We start from the raw sequence: 18,845 nt of genomic DNA, 5'->3' as shown, positions 1-18,845 counted from the left end.
TGTGTTAAAGCTATTTTAATTACTGAAGAGAACCAGTGTCAAACTCAGCCCAAGTATGGTTGTACGTTAATCCTTAAAGCAACAACGTTTTTAAAGTTGCAGCGTCATTTTTACACCACACCTAAAATCCCACTAATCGTCCGGGCTCTTCACCCTATGACCACACGCTGGGGTATCTAACACCACATGACCCAAATGGAAACTATGTCAGCTGAAAGAAACCCATCGAAATGTGCAACACTTAAAACTTTGCCTGATTGGAGCATGGCTTCAAATACAGCCCTGAAAACAGACAGGCGGTCGTTGGCATTTCGTTACAAAGTTTCCTTGTTCAAAACTTCTGCTTCATTATAACAACCGAGTGACTGGGATCTACGAGCTGAGCTTGTGTAAGATGTCTGACACTGGAAGCCCAGGTGAGCGGCCATGAAACATGTTTAAAGAACGGCAGCTGTTTTATCATAATTCTGTGGAGAGCTTCATCCTAATGAGGGCTCATGTCCTGAGCAGGGATGCAGAGGAGGAGGAGGAAGGTGCTGGACACATCAGTGGCTTATGTGCGTGGAGAGGAGAACCTGGCCGGCTGGAGGCCCAGAGGAGATAGCCTCATCCTAGAGCACCAGTGGGAGCTGGAGAAGATGGAGCAGCTGCAGGAGGTGGGGCCTTAAAAGATTCATAAAGAAATAAATCTGTTTAATATCACTGAGGGAAAAATGACTTTTCAGCTCAAAGACCAAAGTGCTATTCTAAAAAGTTTTTTCTTAGAGTACAGACTTTACATGACTAACCTCCCCTCTTCTCCCCACCTCACATTCGCCCCCATCTTTCGTCCAGGTGGAAAAGACCCGTCACCTTCTGGGAGAGGCGGCTCCCGTGGGAACAGCTCCCACCACCAAGTCCCTGAGTGAGTCTCTGTCCCCCAGCGTGAGCTCCGGCACTCTGTCCACATCCACCTCCGTCTCCTCGCAGATCTCCAGCACCACCTTTGAAAGCGTGAGAAGGAGCTGGCCACCAAGGTGAGAAAAACGTGGGCTTAGTGGGCGTTCTTGTTGCTGCCTTCTTCCTTCTCTGCTCGGAGCTGATCAGTCTTGTTCCTGTTGTGTTGTAGTGCCTGCGCCTTCTGACACACACCTTCAATACTGAATACAAGCAGCTGGTGAACAGCATCAGTGACTGCAAGGTGAGAAATAATACAAAGAAATAAAAAAATAGCCTTTCTGTGTCACATCAGGGAGTTCCTATATTGACGTCTACCTCATCCTGCTGTTGTTTCACTTCAGCTTTCTCTCATCTCACCGATCGGACGTGATCCATCCGTGACGAGCTTCAGCAGTGCCACCCTCACCCCTTCCTCTACCTCCCCCTCTCTGTCGGACTCCCGCTGTGGCTCCATGGGCCAGAAGTAAACATATTTTTAGGAACATTGACCTCGATCTGCAAACGGTTATTGACAGGTTATCTATTTGATTCTAACTTGGTGTGATTTGTGTTAAAGGACCCCTGAGAACAGCTCACGTGCCTCCAGTCCCTCCTGCTCAGACTGTGAAAACTTCCCGATGGTTCCCACTCTGGAGACCTCCTACCTTGCGCGGGCTGCAAAAGAACGAGTTCCTGAACTTGGTGCCTGATATTGAAGAAATGCGACCAGGGTGAGTAATGCCATATTAACCCAAATACTGTCACTATGACATGTGTCTCACAGACCAAATGTAAGTCGACACTCATGTTCTCTAGTTCAAGCAGAAATGATGTGGATCGATTCAAATTCCTGAGCCTGGATGATTTCAGCTGGAAACAAACCAACTCTGCTTCTTCCTCAGAAAAACAAGCGCTCTCTTAAAAAATAAATAAATGAATAAAATCTCTTCTTTTCAGATCTGTTGTGTCCAAGAAGGGTTTTCTAAGCTTCGTGGAGCCTCGCTCTAACTCATGGGGGAAGCATTTTGTGGTTGTTCGCCGGCCCTACGACTTCATCTACAACAGCGACCAGGACCCCGTGGAGCGAGGCGTCCTCAACCTCTCCACAGCACAGGTGGAATACAGCGAAGACCAGCAGGCCATGCTTAAGGTTTGAGGCAGGATAGAGAAAGGCTGGATGTAACACGTTTGTCTTTAATGAGAATTCATTCAAATTGTTTTGGTGCACGTTGATTGATGAAATGGCAAATGGACTGGGATTTATCATTTGAATGAATATGAATATAATGTGATGTTTTCTTTTCAGACGCCCAACACATTTGCAGTGTGCACAAAACATGGAGGCATCCTCCTGCAGGCCAACAACGAGAACGACATGAACGACTGGCTGTACGCTTTTAATCCTCTGCTAGCAGGAACGATAAGGTACACACACACAGACACACACGCTCCTCTCACACCACAGTCAAACGTGCAGCTTCTGCACCCTTCAAAAACATTCCCTTCTTCTCACAACGTAAAACTCTCCCTGCAGATCTAAGCTGGCGAGGCGGCGCAGCCTTCCTCCAGCAACCCCGCTGCCAGCTCAGCTTTCCTCCTCTCTATTCCCTCCCCTCAGCTTTTTGTGTTTTTGTTTCGATGACAATGTTTGGGTCTAATCTTGTTCCGCTTGGTTGTCATTCCCAAACTCTCCTAACTAAGTAGCATGTTGTAGTAGTCTACTTGTGTGTGCACGACTCTTTAGAAACTTTCCGTTTGCCAATCATCTGTACAAAAAAAATGTCTCTATCAGTGCTATTTGTCTCCTGAAATGAGTTTCATTCTATTTTGGGGGTTTTTGCTGTTGGTTTTTTTAATAAATTAACATGCTCGCATGATACCTGCAGCAGTCCTCAGGAGAAGACCAGGTTTGCTCAGTTTAAAACAAAAAAACAAAAATGAACCAAATCAGCCAGCTTACATTTGAAACCATGAAGGAAAAATCTACAGTTATCTCCAAGTGACGTGTTAGTTTATGCTCTGTGTTACGACCCGGCTCTGCTAGGCGACAGTGGACGTAACATAAACGAGCCCAGAGACTAGGGGGTTAGATAAAAAGAAAAACATAAGGTTTATTAACACAACTGAAAACCGTTAGTGAAACAACTCACTAGGCAATAGAGTGATTTTAAACAAACATAACAACTCCAGTAACACCAGTAGAACACTACTCATCTAAACATCTCACAGGAGGCAACTCAAAACAAAGGCTCACATGGCAGCAGTGCAAAGGCAGGAGGGACCGTCTCCACAGTCTGTTCAAATCAACAAGTCCCTCCACGAATGAAGAATCCTCAGCCTTTTATCTTCTCAGGTGATTGCAGGCAGCTGTGTCATTGGTCTGTCGTACTCAAGGCTCCCTCAGCAGCCAATGGTGTGAGTGGTCTGGCACGCTCTGACCTGAATGAAGGTGGGGCGGGCATAGGTCCGGGCCAGCCAATCCCCCGTGAGTCCTGGAACACGTTGATTTCCATAGAGGAAGGCGGGGCCACCCCTCCCCTTAAAGTACCACCTATGTTGGGCAGAAGCAGACATTAAAGAGTGTGAACAAAAACAAAGAACAAACACAGCAAAACATGTTTACAAGCGGGACAGACCATCAGCTAAAACATTTTCAGACCCCTTCTTATGGTGAATACTTAAGTTGTATTCCTGCAACAACAGAGCCCAGCGCATAAGGCGCTGGTTATGATTAAACATGCGAGTAAGGAACACAAGTGGGTTGTGGTCGGTGTACACAACAAGAGGTAACATGCTGGACCCCAGGTATACGTGAAAGTGCTGAAGAGCCAACAACAAAGTCAGGGTCTCCTTTTCAATGGTGGAGTAGTTTAACTGATTTTTATTGAACTTGCGGGAAAAGTAACAAACGGGGTGGTTCAAACCCTGCAAGTCTTCTTGCAACAGCACTGCCCCAGCCCCGACAGCACTGGCATCAACCTCCAGTTTGAATGGTCGTGTCAAATCAGGTGCAGCTAACACAGGAGTGTGGCAGAGGAGGACTTTCGCACTCTCAAAAGCATCTTGACACTCACTTGACCATATAAACTCAACTTTTGGGCTGAGTAGGTCAGTCAATGGCTTGACTACTGAGGAGAAATTTTTACAAAGGTTTCTGTAGTAGCCCACCATCCCTAGAAACCTACGCAACTCACGCCTGGTGGTAGGTGTGGGAAACTCTTTAATCACTGCCACTTTGGCATCTATGGGCCGGACCTGTCCACGTCCCACCTCCCTGCCTAAGTACATCACTATAGCTTTGGCAAACTCACACTTAGCTAAGTTGAGAGTTAGAGTAGCTTGAGCCAAACGGTGAAATACCTGCTGTAACGTTTCCAAATGATCTTGCCATGTTTCAGTATAAATTACTAGATCATCTACGTAGGCACTGCAGTTGGACAGGCCACGGAGGACTTTATTTACCAGCCTCTGGAAGGTGGCAGGAGCGTTACACATGCTGAAAGCCATGACTGCGTATTGTAGAAAATCATCAGGTGTAACAAAGGCAGAGATGTTAGAGGCACGTTCAGTTAAAGGGACCTGCCAGTAACCATTAAGAAGATCTAATTTAGTGACATACTGAGCAGTCCAATACTGTCCACACAATCCTCAACTCTTGGGAGAGGATGTGAGTCAGCCACAGTCACAGAGTTCACCTTCCGGAAGTCTGTAATAAAACGGGGCGAGCCATCTGGCTTAGATTCCACTATACAAGGCGAGCTCCAGGGGCTTTGACTGGGCTTCGCTAAGCCATGTTGCAGCAGATAGTCAGCCTCCTGTTTCATGAGCAAGCGCTTATGGGGGCTGGCTCGATAAGGATGCTGCTTAATAGGTTTAGCTCCCTGGACATCAATATCATGCTCTAGCACCGTAGTGCAAGTTGGCACATCCCCGAATAAACAGGTGTATTCCTTAATCAAGAACACAGAGACAGAATCAGAATCAGAATACTTTATTGATCCCTGGGGGAAATTATTTTTTGTTACAGTGCTCCATTTTAAACCAACATTAAGACAAGACAGACAATACACTAACTAAGAATAGTACAATATATACATATATATACATACATACATACATAAGTCACTCATAAATAAATATTTGGAAAAGAAACATGTGTAGTTGTAGCAGCAAACAGTGTGTTAAGTGGATGCGTTGTACAGGGAGATGGCCACAGGCAGGAATGATTTCCTGTGTCGTTCAGTGGTGCTTTTCGGTAATCTCAGTCTCTCACTGAACGAGCTCCTGTGACTGACCAACATGTCATGGAGTGGGTGGGAGGTGTTATCCAACATTGTCTTTATCTTGGACAGCATCCGCCTCTCCGACACCACCTTGAGGGAGTCCAGCTCCATCCCCACAACATTGCTGGCCTTACGGATTAGTTTATTGAGTCTGTTGGCATCTGCGACCCTCAGCCTGCTCCCCCAGCATGCAACAGCATAGAGGATCGCAGTTGCATGCTGGGGGAGCAGGCTGAGGGTCAGAGTCAGGAGCTGTGATAAGAGGCCTGGTGGTGCCGACCTTTTCAATAAAAGGTGATCATCATGTCTGGCGATTATACCTCAGCAGAGACTTTGTTTGGTGAATGACACAGGTCAGAAATAATAGAAACAAACTTCTGAGTGACAGATGAGCAACCACACACAGCAGCGCCATCTTGTTACCAGTCAGGTGTGAAGAGCAGTTAGACCAAAGGTTCATTCAAGACTTTTTATGTGAAGGGAAGGATTTTAAACTGGATTCTGGATTTATCAGAAAATCAGTTCAGCTCGATCTGTTTCAGGATGGCTGAGTGGTCTAAGGTGCTGTGTTTAGTGCTCACTCTCCCCTGGAGGTGTGGGTTTGAATCCCACTCTTAGCAGTTTCTGCTTCATTGTCTTTCTCGGTGTTCACATCTCCTCATTCCTGAAATGGTCTGCTCACATTCACGTCCAGTCCAAAAAGGCTAGGCAAGCGCCTGTACCGTCTCCGACAACTCAGGAAGTTAGCAGGTTTTTCCAGTGGTCCTCAGAACTTTCTATTCAGGCGCTGTGGAGAGCATCCTCACACAGAACATCACTTCCTGGTGTGGGAATAACTGTGTCCAGGATTGAGAAGCAGAGTGATCCGTGCGTCAGAACGCTGCTGCGTTACAAATGCAAATACAGTATGATCCACAAATATAACTTCCCTACAGGACATTTACACCAGGAGATGTTGGTCCAGAGCATCTCAGATATTAAAGGACTGGTCCCATCCCAGTAACAAAATGTTTCGACTTCTGCAATCAGGCAGAAGGTTCCACACCATCGGGGCCAAAACAGACACTCGAGGAGGAGCTTCTCTCCTCAGGCCGTACGAGTCCTAAACCAGAACACGCCCCCACTCCCCTCATAGCATCAATAAGTGACTGAAACAGGACCTTATATCAATCTGTTCACACTACCCTGGTCGCATTACTGTTTACACTTCTCTGGTCACTCAGTTGAATTACTCTGTTTATATTACTCTGCTCACTTGTTTACTTGCACAGCTCTGTCAATACGTTGCTGTGCTAATATGGCACAAGACACTTTAACACTCCATTTGCACAAAGTACATTTTCAGATTTTTGATTTAAAATTTCCAGACTTTTAAAATCTATTTACTTATTGTATATAATGTCTTTTTTTGTACAGTCAAAGGAGCAGTTCAGGAGACATTTCACTGTTTGTTTTGTAATTTAATGACTATGCATGTGACAAATAAAAAATCTTCAGTCTTGAACGTTATGCTCTCTCTTTCTAGGCCCTGCCAGTACTCTCGCTCCAGCATTTTGGATCAGCTGAAGGCTTTTGAGGGAGTTTTTATGACATCTGAAAATAGCAAATTACAGTTTCCCAGGACTTGCATGAACAGTTCAACAGCAAAGCCCCAAAAACCAAACAGGCTCATCAGGGATTTGAACCCAGGACCGCTTACACCCAAAGTGAAAAGGGAAAAGCTTCCTTAGGCATTTTCCAGGTCACAGCAGAGGTGTGCTTGCAGGCGGAGGAGGAGTGAGGTGCTGAGGCTGCTCCTGCTGCCCTCCAGCGAAGCCCAGGTGGCTGCTCTCAAACCTGCCCACAGCAAAGAGGAGCAGCTTCAATTACATGTTTCTTAGATTGTCACAAATAAGCTTTCGTCTAATTTTCAGATGATCACTTTTAATTTTAAATTAAGAACCAATTTAGGTGGGTTATTTAGAGCTTCCAATGAGGTGCATGTGTTTAGATCATGGCGGACAAAAAAAGAGTACCTGAAGAAAAACCCTGCAACATGGAGCATGCACCCACCTGCAATCAACACAGTGGCATGAGCATATAGTCATACAGATGAGCATGACAGCGTCAAGCTTCATAACCAGAAACCTTACACCACAAATTAAGTCACATTTTGACCCTAAAATCTGAATTTTGCAGTTAAAATCATCACATAATTTTCATCTGTAATATTTTATTTCACTTGGTACATAAGTTACATGTGTGCATAATGCACTGAAAGAGATTCCTTCGTGGTACTGAAGTACTAATGTTTACTGATGTTTATTTTTGGCCCTTTTGTGTATCAGTAAAACTGATGTGCGTTCTTCCACATGCATATTGTTAAAGTCGTGTGAGAGAGTTACACATTTATAATATATGATACATAACTGTGTATTGTAGTAGTTCTGTGTACAAGTTTGAATTGAATTCTCTTATTTAATCTAAAATAAAACTCTGTGTTATCTTGAATAACAAATAATTACCTTAGAAAAACTTTTTGGAGAATTTAAATGGTAAACAATAAGAACAAGGCCAACAACATCCTTCATATCAGATCTGTTAGCTGTCCCTGTATGAGGGACTATGGGAACATGTGTGCAGCTGCAGAGATTCTTTCAAATGGAGCCTAAACAGCATGTGGCAGCTGAGAGGCTCTATAGACAACACGTGGGCTCGTCCAGGATTTGAACCCGGGACCTCTCACACCCAAAGTGAGAATCATACCCCTAGACCAACGAGCCACACAAACAGTCCAGCAAGTCTTTTTTTCACAAAGTCTCACATCAGAGCAACTAGATGAAGAAGAATGTGTGAAAGATTGTCTTGAACGCTCAGAGAATCATCTGTTTGTGTGCTTGATTCTAGATTTTATTCTAGGATTAATTCAGTAGAGATTTATTGGACATACTATAAGGACATATTCTATTTAACTTGAATTCTCAACAACAACAATGAGGGCTGGCCCTAAATAAATAAAGTTAAAATAAATCATATCATACTAACTGCTCTGTGTGTACTTTTTAAAAGAATCTTCTATCATTTGAATATAGCAGACATGCTTTATAAAAGCCTAGTATATATTATTTTCTTTCTTCCCTTAAACTGAAAGAATTACAAGTATGTAACTAGTATAGCAAGTTGAGAGTCATACTGTACCAAAAGAAAACAAACCTCTTCTGCCAAAGAGGAGGAGTGTAGAGATTAGAATATTATTTTACTGTTACTATTCATAACATTATCATTACTGTTGCATTACGTATCATTTATCATTATCATTTCATTAGAGCATTTATTGAAACTGTTGATGTTACATTAAAGTTTGTATTTCAGGTGTGAGCATAATTACATAATAATCTTTCATTGCAGGTGCAACTGTAACCATGTTATCCATATTGCATTTTGTGCTAATTAAAGAGTTGAAGCTCGGTCAAGTTAATTAATGGTCTGAAGCTTCGGTCAGCGCGACGTCTGGCCGATCAATAGGAAGTTAAGGTGACCTGGAGCCATGAAAGAATTGCATACATGCTTACAATACAATACACTACATATAACCTGTAAACAGAATAGAGGCCTGTGTGTGTTCAGCAGCCTGCTGCATTGGAGTTTGCCTAGTAACAGATGACTCGAACGGAGTCAGGAAGTATACTTCTAAGATGTCTTTGTTTGTCGAGTGAGGTCATGCACTGAGGTCAAGACACATAGTCTGCCTGAACACACATACACAGTATATAGACTTGTTTTGCTCGAAACTGCAAAGTTGTTTTACCTGCATACGTGACAGTTTAGTTCCACAAATAAGTGAAGTGCAGTAAGTGAAATAACAGGAAGCATCTGGCGGTGGCGGAGGAACAGAGGAAGGAACTGTTCTTTTTTAGAATATGTCCAAGGTCGGAATTACTGGAACTGATGCATGTTTCTTATCTGCTTTGACGCATGATGCTTGTCATCGACTATGTTATATATATGACTGCTCGTTTACTGTTCTGGGGAGATCGAGGCTGATGTTTTGCAGAGCTCATCTTTCCCACACACGTGTGTGCTTTAATAAAATCATTGTTTTGACGCACAATGGACCTCCAGTCGTTTGTCTCTTACCTCAAATACGAAATCAGGACACTTCTTAAACACTAATAAAAATATATAACATAATTCACAATCCACTTATGACACGTTTTATGAAGTGTCAAACTGAAAGAAAAGCGTGTTTTGTCATGGTATGTCATAACAATAGCTGATGGGCTTCTATTCCTATAAAGCAGACTAGACAAACAGAAACCATCTGTCACGGTCCCCGTGTCTCTCTGGTTGGCCCACGCTCGCTACAGGTTTTGTTGTTGTTAGTTTTGGTTTTTTTTTTGTCTCTCCTCCTCCTCTCTGCCTGGGTGGAGCTCATTACGGGCTCTCACTCTTGGCCCACGCACCCCTGTGGATGGTGTCCACCTGCGGCTGATCCGGCTGATTTCCCCAGCTGCTATTTAAGGCAGTGGCACAGAGCAGCTCACCGCTGGAACGTCGAACCACCTGAGTTCGTGCTCGCGGCATATTCAAAGAAGGATCGCTTACACGTGTTTTATGTTGTGGAACTAACCTTGACCTTCTGTCTGTAGATTCTGGACCGAATTACCGGACCTGTCCAAGTGGGGCAGTGTGTGGAGTGTTGGAGCGAGTGCGGCTGAAGAGGAGTGCGTGTGTGCGGAGGAACGGTGGCGGTGACTGAGTGGAAGAGGAAGCGTGTGTGTGGATTCCCCCCCCCCCTTCTCTCCCTGGAGCCCTGGACCCCCTCCCAACTCACTGTACATATATTTTGCGCTAAGGTGATCCCTATTGTAAATAAATCCCCTTTTTGTTTCGTTGAAAGAACTGTCTGCGCTTGGGTCCGTTCAGTAGCCATGACACCATCCATCCATCCATTCGCTTCAGCTTATCCTGTTCAGAGTCGCGGGGGCGCTGGAGCCTATCCCAGCTATCATAGGGTGAGAGGCGGGGTACACCCTGGACAGAAACACTTTGTTGAAAACAAAAGTGAAAGGGCGACTCACATCTGACTGTGTTCCCTGTGGGTTGAGTCACTTTGTATATAAAGCATTTGCAGCATTTTTAAAAATCTATTGTTCCAAATTTCTCTGTTTTCTCAACTTTTTCTCAAGCTGAGCACTTGGTCCACTTTTACAAGCGATGGCAGCAGCAGCAGCCTTTTCCAGAGGTTTTAGTTTTATGTGCAATAAACATTCATTGTGTCATTTATTAATTCATCCTTTTTTTATTTTCACTTTTTAAAAATCCACTACATGTTGTGTTGTGTTTAGTTGTGTTTAGTGCCGATGTGGGACAGTTTCCAATTCCATTGTACTATTGTACCAAATATGAATGTGCAATGACAATAACGAGTTATTCTTATCTTATCTTATATCTGATCTCAGATGCACTCCCTGATGTACCCACAGTGTCTGTGCATTTAGGATACACAGACAGCTAGTATAAATCCATGCACGCACATGCATATTCTGAATATAGTCTCTGTTTCGTTTTGTTCACTGTGGAAGGTCTTTCAAGGTCACAGTAGTTCATGTAAAAGAAGCTGATATTTTCATGTAAGCAGAACGTGACTTTTTGGAATTCAAATGAAAGAGGTGCTTTGACTCAAAACATATTGCAGGCAGATTTTCATGCAACATCTCTTAAACTTAGAAAGTTCTCTTTGTACATTTCTTTACAAATCTTTATTTCCTTAAATCCTTATTGATACTTTCTCATGTGTTTCAGAAACTTTGATGGCAGCGGCACAGTTGACCATGAGTGGTGTCACAACTACCGAAGGCTTAGTTAGGATTTTGCTGTGTCTGCTCCATCTTTCAAGTTCACTGATAAACAAGGGCGAACTGGTAAACTGACTGTTAACTTTCTTTTTGTTGTTGTTGTTTTAATAAAGAATGTAACTTTTAATTAACCACCTTTACCATTAAATCATGACCGTCCGATCACTGGTTAAGCTTTTCTCCTTACTTGTAAAATGCTCATTTTGTCCCAGTTACATGTTTCGCACGCATGTTTGTTGACGTTCTTTCTGGTTTTGCAGGAGGAGCTGAAAGGAAACGTTGAAAAATTACAAAAGGAAACAGCAAGAAGGAAGGTGAGTCTGTCAATGACATGGATGTTGACAGACTCCAAACAGAAAAACATGCTTTGCTATGACAACTAAAACAAAAAAACAATTTCCCATCATACAAAAGTCTGTTTGCACTCTTTACACTACATACTTTTGTATATTTTGTTACATTAATTTGGTTTATTTTTGTCCTCCAGGCTGAAAATAATTTAGACAAAGCCTATGTTCCTGCTGTCCTTGATGATGTTAAACGTCTCATGGATCCTTTGTACGAACTTTTGAAGTCAGTGAAACGTTTTACATCACTGCTTACACCAGTGCTGGATTTAATGGATGACCTACAGACTTTCGTGGGAGCCGGCAAGGAGTACATGAATAAGTACTTTGAGACAACAGCTGCAGAAATCAATCACAATGAAGAGAACCTACGCAGAGTTATGGCAACACTAACACAACTAGAAAAGAATAAAGATGAACTGTAGCATATTAGTCAGCGTCTGTCTCTGGTAAATGTTCTGTGAAACATCTCTTTCATACTGCGCTGCTTCTACACTCAGAAAAATTATGGTTCTTAAATGGTTCTTCAGATGTCTTCATGGTTCTTTAAAGAACCATCATACGTCAAAGAACCTTTTTATTTTGTGGATGGTTCTTCAGCTATTACAAATGGTTCTTTAAAGAACAAAAGGTTCTTCATCCTTAGCAATCTAAGTTTGATGGTGTAAATGGCATAAATATTTATTCACTATAATGAGGCTGTGAATTATACTGTGTGTTTTCTTTGTGTGCATGTGTGTGCGAAGGGGGAGGGCGGGATACCTGGCAGTTACCCTTTAAGAGAAGATGGTAGGAAGCTGAATATTCAAATAAAAGTTAGAAATATTTGCAAACAGTAGACACAATACACACATTCAAATACTGTACTTTAGTTTTAAATTTTAATAAAGCATTACTATTTTCTACTCCAAGGCATTACTTGTGAGATTATTATATATTTTTGAAAATATAGCATAATGATAATACTAGTTATTGTAAACTTTACAAACCACTCAGCAGTATGTAAAGTCAAATTATAAAATACAAGTAAATAACAATTGCAGAACAGAATGTCAGTGTAATGAACACACACTTCGTTTTGACAAAGCACTGCTTAGGTAAATGATCTGAGTAGTTGTTCATCACTGAGCAATTTGTTAATATGTGTTTCGAGCCAAATAAATGACAGGGAGAGAGAGAGTGACGTCAGAACACGTCATACTATAACCTCCCGGGAGCGGACGGAGGGGTCCGTCGTTGGGATGCGCATGCGCAGACAGAGTGTGCGAGCGGCGGGCCTTGACCTTTCGGGAAAAAAAAACTCACGGACGGTGACAGCGAAACGGATAACAGTCTTCAGTACCTGCTGGACTCTGAAGCTGTGGATTCTGGGACTGTTGGAAAAGGTAAAACATTTTCATTGAAACCTTATTACTGTTTTGTTTTTGTTACTCGTCATTGTAGCTTGCTGTTAATGTTGTGCTAACAGTAGCGATTAGCTAGATACGTTAGCCACGTCAGCGCAATTTAGTATCCGGTATACAGAAACTGTTTTCCTAACAAAACCACTGTTATAATTAAGTGAAGCTGCTCCCAGCTAATTTGAACCTTTGGCTTCTAAAATATGTGGTTCAATTGCGTGCTGCGTACATAACCTAATGTCAGCTAGACCGAAATTAAAATTTAATATATTGTTAAAGTCACTAAAATGGTGCCTGAAGCCTGTTGTGAGCTCTGTGTCTGCTCTAGAAACTCTTGAAATTCTGTAGATCTGAGCCGTACATTAAATACTCACATGAACCTCTACTTTGAATTCTGTATGAGCTGTATAAAATACAGCTATGCATAAGTGTTTTGAATGAATAATTAGATTAGATAACTCTTTATTGTCTAATCAAATTATATAGAAATGAATAGAAACGTGACATGAGAAGGTGTCTTTGACTGTTCCTGCATAACTTAGTTTCGGACTAGTTGACAAGTTATGCTCCGGTCATTTGATGTTTCCAAGATAGATGTTCTTTTGTAATATAGTTAATTTTTTTGTATTGTAATTTTTTATCCACCATCATACATCATACATACAAGCTAAGAAGAGGTCGTTATACTAACAGGTATCAACGCTGGGCCAAAGTTCAGCACATGGTTAAAGTTTGTAATCCAGCCAGGGTGTAAATATCACTCAGCAGCCAGAGCTGAAGCAGGTAGCATCAACACATAAATCTACTCTACCCGGCTTAAATCACAAGAGCACCTCTGACCAAAAAGCTGTAGATTTGTCTTGTTTGCACAAATTAATCCAGATTCACATTGTGTTCACAGCTTCAACAAAATGAGGAAGAAGAGGGGGAGAAACACAATTAGATTGAATTACAATTGGATGGAAGGCGAGGAGAAGGAGAAGGAAGCTTAGGATGAGGAGGAAGAGAAGCAGCAGGAGCATCTTTAGGGCTCCCTATGATGAGGTTTGTTTCATTAATATGGTCCTCTCACAAAGAAAGATGACTTGTTTTAGTTCACCTACTTCCTGTATTAAATAGTGATGTGCAAAATGTTGTGAAAAACCATAGAGCAGGCACGTATAGTGCATCTGCAGGTAAATGAACATCAAATCTCTAAGACAGACTGAAATCTGTATATTTATCACCCTTATGATAAAACCCACGTCAGCCATTGGTTTATGGACTTTGTATTTTGAAGCCTCAACATTTGCATTATTGCTGTTGCTATGTTGGGACCATATTAGGATGAGGGATCAGAATCTGGAGTCATCCACACTATTGTTTCATTTAGTGTGTATCCATAAGATTCGTACAGCAGATCCAAGTTGTGCCTTGAAAACAGGAAAGTTGTCTGCATAGAGGAGAACTTTAATAGCAGGCTTGTACAAAGTGAGGCTTTGTGCACTCGTTTTACTTCTGTCACCCTGTTTTGATGCAGATTTCACTTGAAATCAGGCAAGAACTGGACTTATTTTTTATAATGTGTTCTTGTGAATTAATTGTGTATCGCATATGTTTGATTTGACTTTCTGCAAGACAACAGTCGTCCACTGGCCAAAAAAGTTTTCCAAATACCTCCACGTGATCAAGCCTGGATTTAGAAAAGAATAGCACAAAAAATCTGCACCTCCTGCTTCAGATGCAATTTGTGTTTCTGTGTTCAGAGGCAGCGGTGAGAGGGGAAACCTCGGCTCATCCAGCTGGAGAGCCTGACCAGGAGGAGTCGAACATTAACTCAGCTCTTCCAGGGCACCCTGCAGACTCGGCTGTTGGCAACAACGAGGGATGACGTGAACGCCAAACAGGAGTCCATCACAGGTCAACTGCAGGTATGCGAGTCAGACCTTCTGAGGAGGGTTTCACTTTTCTCTCTTCTTTATAATTGACTCTTTTCTCTCTCTTTCAGCTCCTTGTCTCAGAGTGGGAGGGGTTTGAAGCACAAAGGGAGGAACTTGTCGTTTGGTTGGCTGATATGGATGTGAGGTTGACCAGCTGACAGGAAACACCAGTGAAAAACTGAAACAACTGCAGGTGTGGGCTTGTTTTGATATGACATATATTTGATATGATACATACGTCAGAGACATTGTTCTAAACTGGACTAACCAAGGACCATGAGTACAACATGAAACGTACATTACATAGCGTAAGGCTGAAGTTCATTGATCATTTTAATCATAAACTTGTTGTTGAAATGTTTTTACTGAACATGCAAACATCTGCTGATGAAAATGTGTTGATTTATTGGTCTGTTATGAAGCTATTGCTATTTCTAATGTGTTTTATCACTTTCTGATGTTTTATTAATTAAACAATACATGTAGTATTTGTTGTGTTATCTGTAGCTATAGTATTTATATATATTTATTTATAGTATAGCAAATATATTTAATTATTACTGTTTAAAACACTAATATGTGACATGTATTAGTAGTGATGTTTTGCTGAGGGTTAAAATGCCTTTTTGTCTTTTGGTAACTACAAAATGACAATAAACCATTAATATATGTCTATGCTGTGCTCGTATTTATTTTACCCTACTCAAATTCAATTTATGATGCATTTTATTTTGAAAGATTTAAAATGGTTTTTTAAAGAACCACTCAAAAAAGGTCCTTCAAATGGTTCTTTTAAAGAACCATTTGAAGGACCTTTTTAAAAATGGTTCTTTAAAGAACCATTTTTAAAAAGGTCCTTTGAAAAACCATTAAAGGTGCCCCAAAGAACCATTTCTTGATGGTTCTTTGGGGCACCTTTAAAGGTTCTTCAATGAACCACTGAAAGAAATGGTTCTTCAAAGAACCATTGTTTGAAAGGTTCTTTGTGGCACCAAAAAAGGTTCTTCTATGGCATCAGTCTAAAGAACCACTTTTGGTTCCAGTTGGCACCTTTATTTTTCTGAGTGTAAATCAAAGCTAACTGTACACTTGATTTATAAACTTTGATGAGAAAAAAATCTTTTCTTTCTTTCTTTCTTTTCTTTGTTATATCAGGTCTAATGCGAACACAAAACACAAAGCTGAGATTTTCTCTGTTTAGAAATCACATTAAATCTGACAGTTGTTAATGATTCATATGTAGAAACACTTTCATGTGAATAAAAACATTCAAACTTATTATTGCAAATTGTGACGTTTGTAAGAATAGAAGCGGTGGCTGATTGTTCTCTAGTGTTTGTGTGTGGATCAGTGTTGTTCAAGTTACTTGGAAAAAGTAATTAGTTACTTATTACTGATTACTTCTCAAAAAATGTTATACCGTTACATTACTGATTACTTAATTTCAAAAGTAATTATTTACTTATTACTTAGTTACTTTTTGGTACACACCTGAATACTTAATAAAGCAATAGACCTTTCAGCCCAGTTCTATTTTTATGCATAATCCATCATATAAAAATTCAGTCAAATGGAAAAGTCTCTTTTTAAAAATTGTTTTATTATTTTTAATCTCTTAATTTTAGGGAAATCGCATCAAGCAAAAATGTAATTCTATACAACAGTTTTTAAAAAAAAACTATGTGAAAAAATCTATTTTCACCTGTTTAGCAGGAGTGGGGCCGGTGGTCATATCAGTGGGGGATCTGGTGGTTTCTCTGTGAATTTCCGTTCCCATGGTAGCGTGCTAGGTGCTTGTTCAGATTTGAAGTGTAATTTTTCGCAGAGTGTACAACGGACGCTAATGTTTTTGCCACTTTTTACAGAATAACACTTGAAGTAATATAAGTACTTCCACGCTTTTAACGCTGCATGGTCGTACTCTCTCCTGCACTCCATATTACCCATTGTTGATCTACGCACGTCTGCTGTTGCCACGTATATGAACACGCATGATCAGCACAGCGCACCAGGTAGAATCCAGTTTTCAGGCCCCTCTTCTGTGGAATCAGCTTCCAGTTTGGATTCAGGAGACAGACACTATCTCTACTGTTAGGTCTGCACTCGCAGGCTCCACTAGTTCAGAGATTTATCACCATGAACGAATCAAGACGATCAGAGCTCGATCGGTTTTAAACTTGCAAGGGAAGTGTCGGATCCGGATCTTGGAGCTACAAGCTCCTCACATGATCCCAGACAACTCCAAAAATCCAGCGTCCCCAAGCAGGCTTTTATTCAGTGACAATAGTTACACAAACACCCATGGTAAAACCCTATTGTAATAATTTGTGATAAATAAAAGTAGAGTCTGGGGAATATTTGATGAAAGCTTATTGTGATTAATGCTGGGGTGAATTTCAAAGTTGATGTGACGTCTGTTTGAAGTTGGTGTGTTATGTGTGTGAATGTGTTACGTCAGCCAAGAAACGAGATTAGATTAGGACATTTGGATAGGGGATTTTATTCCCACATTGATTAGCAGGGTTGGACTCGGGCACCAGATAATTTAACTGTGGAATCGACAGTGGTGCTTTTAAATTTATTTAAATTATTTAGGACGGGGACGGTAATCCCTAGGAGCGCGGTTGCTCAGCGTGTGGCATCGACTCCTGATCACAGATGCGTGGTCAGGCCTGGCGGCGTCCAGTTAGCCCGAGTGGCGCCCGCGGGACTTCGGGAACCCATTAAAAACCAAGTGGTCAAGGACCACTTCTTTACCGTGCTGTTTGAGTAAAGAGCGGGCCTCAGGTGTGACCATTTCAACGTGGCTGACAGGTAAGCTTTAAGTAAAGCTTAAAGTGGGATATTTAGGACTTCCGGTCAGCATGCGACCCGAATAGACGCAGGAACGAGCTGCTGTGGTGAACTTAACTCCGCTTTGACCAGTTTCACCCCTTCAACTGCCACCTTTAAGTCGCTTACACTCGTAACTACTTTTCTAGTGTTTTGAACACTTTTGACCCTTTCCAATGGCTGCTAAGAGTGCAAAAGCGAACAAAAAGGAGGACGCTAGCTTAACACTGGAGGCTATCACCACGCTGCTCCAGCAGCACCGAGAGTTGGCATCTGAATTTAAGACCTCATTTAACGCCCTCGATTCAAAACTGGACCAGGTACGACAAGCCCAAGAGGAACAGGCCGAGAGAGTTTCATCCTTGGAGCTTGCAACTGAAGACCTGAGCCAACGTGTCGCTGACCTTGAAAACACGTGTGCCGCTCTTCGCGAAGACAACAACCAGCTAAAGAACAAAGTCACTGACCTGGAGAGCCGTAGCAGGCATCAGAACATCCGCGTCCTTGGACTGCCTGAAGACACTGAAAGTGGGCGCCCCACTCACTTCTTTTCCAACCTTCTCTGTGAGTTATTGGGCAAAGAAATACTTCAGTCTCCACCGGAGCTCGATAGAGCGCACCGCTCCCTCGCAGCGAAGCCGCCCGTGGGACGCCCACCTCGCCCGGTGATCATCCGCCTGCACCGATACCAGATCAAGGACCTCATCATCCGAGAAGCTAGGAGGAGAGGGAAATTCGACTACCGAGGCGTGCCTATCCGAATTGTGGAAGACTACAGCCCCGAGGTCCTCAATCAGCGGGCGCAGTACAAGGACATTATGTCGGAGCTCTACGGGCGAGGCCTGAGGCCGGCTCTCCTCTTCCCAGCACGGCTTCGCATAACGCAGGCCAGAGGCGCCAGAAAGTTTTTCAGCTCCGTGGACCAGGCTCAACAGTACATTGAGAGGCTCCCAAAGGCTCCGGAAGCCCCGTGAAGAATTATTACTGATAAAACAATGGCACCAAATGCAGGTACCAAACATTCCATATAGGTATGGAGGCGCAGTCGGGATCCACGTAAGACGTTGCTTTTCCTCTCCGAGTGTAGCGATGTAGTCTGAGTGCTATAGCACTGAAATGCTGATTATTACTTTAATTTAACTCGATAATCTTATTTTGTTTTCTTTGTTAAATAAGGAGACAACCTCATTGACTTCTACCCGTTGGCTAATGACGTAATACCTGTTGCACGGAGACGGGGAGTTTTGTTATCTACTCGTAGCCTTCTGTCTGTTCTTATTCAATAATTCAGTTATAACGGTAGTACTTA

General features: G+C 42.2%; 1 protein-coding gene, 1 long non-coding RNA gene and 1 other non-coding gene across 3 annotated transcripts; 2 read left to right on the top strand and 1 right to left on the bottom strand.

Annotated features, from left to right (window-relative positions):
* The first annotated feature begins 1,369 nt into the window (after nt 1–1,369).
* Nucleotides 1,370–9,741, top strand: LOC143418919 (kinesin-like protein KIF1B). The gene is made up of 5 exons (XM_076884660.1): nt 1,370–1,402; nt 1,496–1,649; nt 1,876–2,068; nt 2,225–2,343; nt 6,727–9,741. Exons 2-5 carry the CDS (start codon nt 1,639–1,641, stop codon nt 6,929–6,931), a joined length of 528 nt encoding a protein of 175 aa, XP_076740775.1. The 5' UTR covers nt 1,370–1,402; nt 1,496–1,638; the 3' UTR covers nt 6,932–9,741.
* trnap-ugg (transfer RNA proline (anticodon UGG)) lies at nt 7,892–7,963 on the bottom strand. The gene has a single exon. It is a non-coding gene; the product is annotated as a tRNA-Pro (tRNA).
* Nucleotides 9,742–10,106: 365 nt separating the features above from the next.
* LOC143419144 (uncharacterized) lies at nt 10,107–11,863 on the top strand. The gene is made up of 3 exons (XR_013099121.1): nt 10,107–10,195; nt 10,986–11,104; nt 11,299–11,863. It is a non-coding gene; the product is annotated as an uncharacterized LOC143419144 (long non-coding RNA).
* Nucleotides 11,864–18,845: the final 6,982 nt, after the last annotated feature.

The sequence above is a fragment of the Maylandia zebra genome, linkage group LG6 (genome assembly GCF_041146795.1).
Source record: "Maylandia zebra isolate NMK-2024a linkage group LG6, Mzebra_GT3a, whole genome shotgun sequence".
NCBI lineage: Eukaryota > Metazoa > Chordata > Actinopteri > Cichliformes > Cichlidae > Maylandia > Maylandia zebra.
Note: the sequence above shows the minus strand (reverse complement) of the source record. Positions and strands in the feature narration are given on the sequence as shown.